Source organism: Bactrocera latifrons, unplaced genomic scaffold (assembly GCF_001853355.1).
Source record: "Bactrocera latifrons isolate USDA-ARS-PBARC rearing strain unplaced genomic scaffold, ASM185335v1 scaffold_322, whole genome shotgun sequence".
Taxonomy (NCBI): domain Eukaryota; kingdom Metazoa; phylum Arthropoda; class Insecta; order Diptera; family Tephritidae; genus Bactrocera; species Bactrocera latifrons.
The window spans coordinates 123,765-133,346 of NW_017536875.1; the positions used below are offsets into that span (position 1 = coordinate 123,765).

At 32.2% G+C, this 9,582-nt stretch overlaps 1 protein-coding gene across 5 annotated transcripts in view; it reads left to right on the top strand.

Moving 5' to 3' along the window:
* Positions 1-454: 454 nt before the first annotated feature.
* Positions 455-9,582, top strand: part of LOC108971097 (homeobox protein Nkx-2.1) — a 130,662-nt gene continuing 121,534 nt past the window's right edge. Inside the window, exons 1-3 of one of the 5 annotated variants that reach the window (XM_018936928.1) lie at positions 455-535; positions 662-932; positions 8,237-8,712. In XM_018936928.1, coding sequence (XP_018792473.1) covers positions 8,405-8,712 — 308 coding nt within the window. In that variant the 5' untranslated portion in view covers positions 455-535; positions 662-932; positions 8,237-8,404. Of the gene's footprint in view, positions 933-8,236; positions 8,713-9,582 lie in introns of all 5 variants that reach the window. The other 4 variants (XM_018936926.1, XM_018936925.1, XM_018936929.1 and 1 more) reach the window with 4 other exon arrangements.

The following is a 9,582-nucleotide window of genomic DNA, read 5'->3' on the forward strand; positions in this document are numbered from 1 at the left end:
AGTAAACATATGTATATAAAATGCCTATTTAAATGATTGCTTTTCCTTTAATTCGGCATAGTGATTGTAAAAGCCAAATTACGTACGTAAGATAGAGATGAAATGATATGTACATATGTGAAAGTAAAAATGTGGTGCCGTAATTCTATTGGTGTAGTAGTGATTGCAATGATAGGGCATAAGCCATATTATTTTCTTTTGGGGAGGTTATCACTACATCCATAATGAGTTTGGATTGGCTGTTGCGCAGCCTATCATATTTATTCAGTCCTTATAACTTATCAAACGCTTAGAGAGAGCAAGAATAGTCCACCTACAGGGGAAATAAATGTGTTGGACTAAAGACTCAAAAACTGTAAGTAAAAAAAAAACAGCATTTTTTCATCCAACCAAAACTCAGAGTTCATCTTTAATGGAAAAACTTATTCGAGGGCTATCCAGAAGCCATCTGAGAAGTACTCGTCAGTGTTGTTCAGACCTCTTGTTTCATTTGACGGATTCGTGTCGAGTGGATATTCATAATAAATTCACTGATGTGGGTTCTTCTTCTATGTGCCTAATACAATTGTTCTATACGAGTTTTTTCTGTAATGTTTTTACTATTATCGACCAATTCACGTCTTTAATTATGATAGTGATTTTATAAGAATATTTTTAATAGGTGGAAATACTATTTAACTACTACAAATAGAGTGTATTGTTTTATCAAATAAATTAAACTTTGATTAATAGATATGTATATGGTATCCGATTACTGTTTTCGGGAGCAAATTTGATATTTAAGAGTATGAATATTATTTTACTAAATAACATCTGATATGAGATAGTGCAAGTGTATACAATTTGGGCTTTAATTTTATGATATTTAATTAAAAATTATTGTGTGAAGGAATTGCATTTAATAATGGACATTCTGGAATCTGAGACAGCAGGTAATTTATTTAATAAATTTAAGCAACGTATTTCAGAAAATGTACAGTTTTAATTTACTCTTTAGTTTACACATTAACATTAAACGTTGTAAGGGTTTCTCAGGATCTAGATTAAACTATCTTTAAAAAAAATTAGTTTTCATCGATGATTAAGATTTTCAACTAATTTAACTAATACGAAAAATTTCAAAAATTAGCTTTAGCTACAATAAAGCTTAAATATGGTATGAGTTTCTGGTTCGGCGCTGTTCTGAACTTTTTCCTGATACCTTAATCAATGCTTGAGAAGTAAATTTTTCTATCAGTGCTATTAAAACCGTTTTTTTCTATAGAAATATATACTACATAAGTAGTTATTAGTTCCTACTTATAAAAATAATTACGCTAAGAATGAAACGAATTTCATACTCTTAAAGAAGTACAAGATATTAGTTCGGTTTTCTCATCAGAAAAGGGTACTTTTTCTTTAAACTCTTTTATAACAAATGCTTAAAACAATTTTAAGCGAAGCCACAACAACTGCGGTCTTCTATATGTCAAAAGATGCTAAGTCTACAACGAATTTATTAATTTTAAATGATATGAACAATAACATACCATAGTAAACCAATTTCCCTTGTCAATATTTAATTTTTATTATCCATTGGTATCGTCTCAAACATAGTTATATATAAATTTATAAGCCCTCTCTAAATTTCAAACAATATATGACATTCAGAGTTGGAAGCTTTATCACTTTCTTAATGCAATATCTTAACCTGTAGAACGTAAGTATAGTCTTCATTGATTTCAAATTTTGGGAATGAAAAAACTCGGTAATTGGGCGATAATTTACGCCCAAAATGAACGTCAGATTGGAATTAAATAGAAAACACAGTTTTTGGTCTTTCAATTATATTTTTATTGAATTATAAAGTAAATAGAATAGGATTATTTATGGAGTAACCACATCTCTTTATATACATACGCACTCGGTAGATGCAAACTTACATGACAATTCTGCAACCTATAAATAATAATAAGTTATATTMACTGATGTAACCTTCAATCTCTTCCTTTAATACACGCGTGGTGAAAAAATTCATTTTTTCGACGATTATCTTGGTTTGATCAAAGTTGTTGCTAATACGAGAAATGAATTCGAAATCTATGAAAAAACTGCTTTAAATATTTCACAGGTAAAAGAATATAAAACGACAGTTTCTAGAAAAAGAAAGAAAATTATATGCTGATGAATCACTGGATGGAGATGTACAACTGTCAGGTTGAGACCACTTTAGAGTCAACACTTTTAATGTCATTCTTGACAATCTATTGCATATGAAAAGATTCATGAAAAGTTGTCAGTCATTATTGAAATTGGCAATTTGGATAATAATGAGATTCGTTACCGAGCTAAACGTTTACAAAATGTTTATTCTTCAGATCTTGAGTCCTCATTGGAGGACGAATTTGTGCACTTCCATGCTTATTGCACCGGAAACAAGATATAACAAAATTCACCTTCCGATATTCTGAAACTTTTCCGTGCAAACGACCTTTATACAGAGTTTTCGAACGTAAAAATTGCATATCGAATATTTATTACTTTAGCTGTAACAATTTGTAGCGCAGAACGTTTGTTTTCTTATTTGAAAAGAGTTAAAAAATTACTTACGTTCTGCAATGAGTGCAAATAGACTCAATAGCTTAGTTATTCTATGCACTTCAACGTTTAGATTGTGAAGATTTAATCGCAAAATTCAACAAGTCAGGCGTGTTTGCCTATGAAAATAATTATTGTAATACAATTATTAGTCAATCTCAGTGCCAAATTTGTAGTTTTAAGAACAAGAACCTTTTTTTCCAGTGCCCAAGGGCGGCAAAAGTTTAAATCCCGCCCTGGAACTCGCCCTCTTTTCAACTGATGCACAGAAAGAGAAGCTCGCCAATCCTCGAACGTAAGAGGACACCTTTCACAAAATACACACAGTTTTTGTTTTTAGTTACTCAACTAAAATTCAATAATTTTACACTCGGATAAGGGCGTCTTATCCTTTGGAATCTAGCAACCATATTACCATTTTTTTTTTATTAAATGTAGTACCTATTTTTAAATTTCTTCTCTCCGAATTTTCATTTGCCGGTGTTTTGATTTGTTTTTATTACTTTATACACCATATTTTACTATTTGTTGGAGTTATTAAGCATTTTGAAAATAAATAAGAGAACATATTTGGATTTCGATCGTTTGACAAATAAAACGTTTTTTAGTAAATATTTTTAATTTATTTCAAGATGTATACTAAATGTATGTGTATTTCTCTGGTTCAACTTATTGTCCATCAAAACAAGCGGTGCTAATATTTCTTGTGTCGAGAGCTAGCGAAGACCGCAGTTTCTCTAAATTGAAACTTTTCAAAACCTGTCTGTGCTCTGCAATGTCTCAGGAATATTGCTTGTGTTGCAAAACTTTATTTTAAAATTTTTACGAAAAAATTACAAACTCACTGTTTAACTAAATCGTAGTTGGATTAAAATCAAAATTTTATCTTAGGTCAATCGAATCTCTGTCATATTATAATGAATTCGTTTCATGAAATTTATCCCCAAATAACACATAGCTGATATAAATTCAATCGAAGACGCTAAATGTAATGAATTGAAATGATTCGTCAAACGTTAACCAAAGGATCAGATTTCATTACATTTCGGATTCCAGCTTTGGACTAAAGTCTAAACAAGTTCTATTCGTAATAAAATAAACCACATTATTGTTATAAGCTTTTTATTTTATTTCATAAAAATGTTACAGATTTTGAACAACCTGTATGGTTTAAAGTCAGTTAGAAATAGGGTAATTATTATATATGCTATATTGGGAGCAATTGATGAAGATGAAGAAATTTGAATAGAAATTACCCGTCTGAAAAACTATACTGCGGCGGAGGCCGATGGATTACCGGTCAAGCTATGCAAATAGGGCGGCGAAGAATTGAAAGGAGCATGCGTCARCTGTCTTATAGAATATAGTCGGACGAAAGCATGTCCGAAAATATGAATTCAACTGTGCTCTGCCCAATTCACAAAAAGGCAGGCCCCGTAATCTGCGCCAACTGATGGGATAAGCCTTCTCAGCATCCCATATAAGGTTCTATCAAGCAAGGTTCTGTGTGGAAGATTAAAGCCCACCGTCAACAAACTGACCTTGTCAGTCTGGATTTAGGCCTGGAAAATCAACAACTGACCAGATATTCACCATCCCCAAAATCTAAGTAAAGATCCTTGAAAGAGTATCGACACGCACCATCTTTTCGTCGATTTCAAAGCTGCTTTCGATAGCTTGAAAAGGAGCTGCCTTTATGCCCCTATGTCTGAATTTTGTATCTTCTCACGGACGATGACAACATCTCATGACACGACGTTACAAATGTTCGAGAGAGGTTCCGCGGAACATGTATGTTCCTTTGCGCTTTGGTCATGACGAATATCGCATTTGATGGAACGATGAGCTATATGAGATATACGATAACATTGACCAATTCAATTCAACCAATTGAGAGGACGAAAACACTTCATCTCTCAAATTGGCGCCAAGCAGCGAAAAACAAGAGCGACTGATGCGCTATCGTAAACTCGGCTATAACCGCGTAAACAATGTCTACGCCAATAAAGAAAAAGATATTGGGACAAGACCTTTCTCATTTTTGGCTCACGGCAAAATTTATTATCAGATAGAAGAGTCAAAGTTTCTATAATATATCTAAAATATCTACCAATATTTCCGATAAAAAAGTGTGAAATAGGAACTAGAGTCCTTGCATTCGTTGCTCACATTGTATAATTTTTGGTCATAAGCTGGCTTTAAAAGCAGYAACTTTTTGTTCCGATAAATTCATTGGTTTTAGAAAGTGAAAGAACCATATATATTTTTACAATGTGACATAGAACATAGAGTAATGTAATCTACCGAATTTGGCTGAAATCGGACAGGTTCTGAGTTATGGGTTAGGGGTTTGAGTTTTATATCTTAATTAAGTGCAAAATGCCTTCGTAATAATAAAGATTTTTTGGGGGACGCTGTCTCGACAATGACTGAACGATGGAGTGTAGTTGTAAAAAAATAATATCGTTTCGTGAAATAAACTTAAGTTATTAGTTTAAAGCGAGAAAGTTTAAGTGAAATTTATGGAGTAATGTAGCATTAAATTGCTTCAGAATAGGGTGCAGGGTAAAATTAATTGAGAGGCTTGAAGAAAATAAAGACGAGCACTAAAGGTAGCTCAATTTAATATATACAAATAAAATCCCAAGTTTTGATTATACAAAAGTTTTGTAATAGGTAAAATTCCGACAATTTGTAAATATATGCATCTGTATGCATCACAAATGGACGATTTTAAATAAACTTCCGCAAAAAATAAGGGTTGAAGTCAGTGACAAAAATTTCATTATTAGTGTTATTTTTGCTTAATAAGAATCTTGGTATAGTATATGTATGTATATCGGGATAGCAAGGCAGAAACATTTCTTTCATTAATCGATCGGTTTTGKTTTTTTTTTATAAAATCTGTTGACAATCATGATTAGCTATTTGAAATTGAGAAGTGAGTTTTGGTTGCAGCGAATGCATCGATAAGGCCCAACTTCTTGGTTAATAAGGAGTTAATGGGGAAATTCGGCTGTGGCTAGAAAGATCGATTAAAATTGTTCAGGTGTCGAAAAAAGTTCACATCTTAGTTCAATTGTTATAAAAAGAAGTCCTTTGGTTTCAGGTCAAGGCCTTACGGTGGCTCACTCATCAAATCGAAGTTTCAAGGTCTCACAAATGCAGTTGTGTCAGTCCATGTGTTAGAGCTTTTATTATCTCGGTGAAAAGTGATCCATATTCARTGGTTGGTTCTCCTCATTTCTTGAAAGACAACTGCCACAAAAATTGTTATATACCTCTCATAATTTACTATTCTGTGATATTGTAGGAGTTTGGTTCCGATAGGACCAGTTTTTCCGAAAAAAAAGTTCTACACTAATACTTACAGTATTAGTTTACGCAGAGCGTTAATAATTTTAACAACAACAACCTTCATAAAATCCCTCTAGGAGTGACCTACGACCTCGATTTGATTCATCATACCATCGATAAATCCTGGTCTTAGATGGATCTTCATCCCCAAAAATTTAATTAGGTTCATCGATCACTGTTGTTGAGATAATCCACGTCGAAATTTTGAAAAACTAATCGCGTGAAAATATTCGCGATTTAATTCCATTTTTAAGCCGAGATGAATATTTTATGGAAATGTAAGCAACACGACTAGCTCTCTTATGTCAGGCAGTTTTCATCTCTCAGTCTCGAAATATAAAAGTCAACCTTCGATAGCTGTATGGAGTAAGACGGGATTCAAAATTTGTACCGTAAACGTGTTTGATACATCAACGGAATAATAGTTTCAAATTGTTTTTGCAGCAACAATTTATTTCGAATTACATTTTTTACATGTACAAAGGCTATTTCTGTGTCTTCTTTTTTTCTAGGTGACTGTAGATTAGTTTCAACATGCTCTAAGTTCAATGTAAGAATTTCGCATTTATTATAAATTATTTTCCACTTTTCGCGCAGAATTCCTCAAATCCACAAGTAGGCTTTTCATACATCTTACTTCAAGGTCGATGATAGTCGATTAACTCTTGAAGAACGAAGTTGCTTTCTTTGACTGACAAGAGTTTTAAACTATAAACCATCAAAAAGCACTCAATTTTGCTAAAAAATTTGAAAATTAGTTAGATTTTTTTTCAACTTCTTTCAAAGCGTTTATCAATCCGGAAATGTCTTGACGGCAACGATTCTAGCTAACCATCTCGTAGTAAAAAAAACAGAGAATTGAATTGAATTAAACGTTGTGCGCTGCTACTGAAAATGACGAAATACAGTCAATCCTGGATAAGCGAGAGTTCAAAGGAGCACAATCTCATTCTCGCTTATCGAGATTTTTCACTAACCCGATTTTCTCGCTAATGTTACATGGCGTTTCTCTCTTATAGAGGCAATAACAAGTCACAGCAAGTACGAATGCAGTGAATATWTAATATGATAAAATTATTTGCATAATATGCACAACATATTGTATAGTGTAATGTACATATCGTCACTTGAAATGCAAAATAACGTATCATCAAAAAATTCGAAATTGAGTGTCTTATTGATTACGCTTCACTACTTCAAATTACATACATAATATTATATTATATTACATATGTTCAACATTTTCAAATCCTGAGCTCGGATATAAACCACTGTAAATTTCCGAAAATGTTGTTATGTTATTTTGCATTTCGGGTGAATATAAATATTTTTAATAGTGTTATTTATGTTTTATTGTAGCTATAGATTCTCTTAAATGCTATGCATAAACAAATAAAGCTCGACTGTCGCTTATAGTATAGATAAGTAGAAGTCTCGCTTAAGAAGGTCCATGAGGGAAAAACAACTCTCTCTTGCAGAGGTTTCTGTTTCTCGCTAGTAGATGTTTTGGGAGCTCAAAATGACGAGCCCTGGCTATTTCTCACTTATCCTGTTCTCATTTTCCCAGGTTTGACTGTATACATAATTTTGAACGGCACCAAAACAAGTTTTTGATCAGTATTCTGCGTGTCGACTCTTCAAATCTCCAAATTCAGCGTGTGGGCACCACAATGCGAAATTACAGCTCATATTACTACCTACCATTATCATGGCCCTGCCCTCGRCAATCTCCATAATGAAATCCGCAATTCTCTAATGATTTGCAAATTAAAACGGCAATAGCTTCGCCGGGTTTTCCATGATAATCTACAAAAGCGTGAAAACATTTCTTTATAAGTAACCACAATATTTATATTTTATAAACTATTCACTTAATTTTTTGGATTAAAGCTACATAATTCAAACATTTTGATACTGTATCGAAAAGAAAAAATTCGTCTGCAAACACAAAAAAATGTTTTGTAGGAAAAAAAAGTTTGAATGTAAAATTTGAACTGAAACACTCATTTATAAAGTAACCGATATTTGAATTATACTATTAAATTACCATGCAGCCGTTTTCTAATATTGTGAATCGAGTTTGAATTTTTAATTGGATCTTTAAGAGTTTAAATTGTGTGTTTAAAATTTAAAATAAGTTAGATCATAGATTAAAATACAATTGAGAGAAAATATCGCACAAAATAAATGAGCCCAATATTTCTTGAGTCTGTTTAAATTTTTATAGGCGTATATCCTAACATTGCTATGCTATATACATATATAATAAAAAATATATATACAAACTTATCAGAATTATTAGTTTTTCAGAAAATGCCTTTACTACGAAATATATAAAGATTTATGTATATCGCGCATGCAATAATCATTAATGAAGACATTACCAAGTTGATCAGAATTGGATGCAGAATAAACCAAAATAGTTCATATTGACAACGTGCTCAGAGTTATTCATGGCGTCAAGTTGGTTATGAACTCATCTTCAAAGATATTGTCTTCAGGGGAAATAACCCATCAACATGAGCTGGAACAACATTTATTGAAGCACACTATTTCTTCGGGGCTTTCCCCACTCCCCAATTCGGCACCTACAACTACGTTGATCCACCAGCATAATTTTTCTAATATTCATCATATGCAAAGTTTACCAAGTCAACAACCTAGCGTCATATTTAACAGCACGCATTCCACGCCATTTAGCGTAACAGATATTTTAAGTCCAATTGAGGACTCATATCGGAAGCTGGAGTTGAATTGCAGTCCACCGTCACCCTTTAGGTAAATATGACATTAAATAATATACGTTTTACTAAATATATGTACAGCTGAGTTCTAAATAACAATAGTGCTTAAAAGTCACACAGAGTTTGTTTAATTTATACTTGTTTTTTGCAAAAAAACTAGAGCAGCATGAAAATTTGTTGTGCAAAAAAATTATAATTTTTCATATCTAGTTTAAAAAGTAACTTTTTTTTATACTATGGCAATTTAACGGAATTAATGCCAGAGAAATATCTTAATTTGTAATCCTTAATATTGGAATCCAAGTAATTTAATGTACACATATACTATATATATATAACTCTCACATTGACCGACATATTCGGTGTTGTTTTAGAAAAAACGAAGATCATTATATGTAGTATATGGGAGTATCGACCCGATTTTATCTMTTAACTACATAATATGTTATCATGCCACATTCCAAAATAATGTGTCCTGGGTTTCACTAAGGTGCCTCACATACAATTACCAATCATATGAAGTACTTCAGCCGGATGTACGCAAATTGTGATATTTATCCACTAAGATATATTGTTAATAGTATAACGCGCTCTCCTTTTCATTTACAGAACTGAAATATTGGCCAACATCTGCTTTATAAAGTCACCCGGAATTTCGGAAATGTTTATATTATATAGGGTCTCAGGAAAGTATTGACCCGATTAAATCCATATTTGGGATACTGAGTTACTATCGTTATATTCCATACATTGAGTCAACTATAGGCACTAGGGTCAAATATTTATATCAATGAAAATATAAATAAATATAGTTTAAAAAAACTAAAAAACACGCTTTTAAAGCATATCAAACTAAAAAGTGAAAAATAATTCTTTGTATAAACTAACAATAATAATGAAGGAA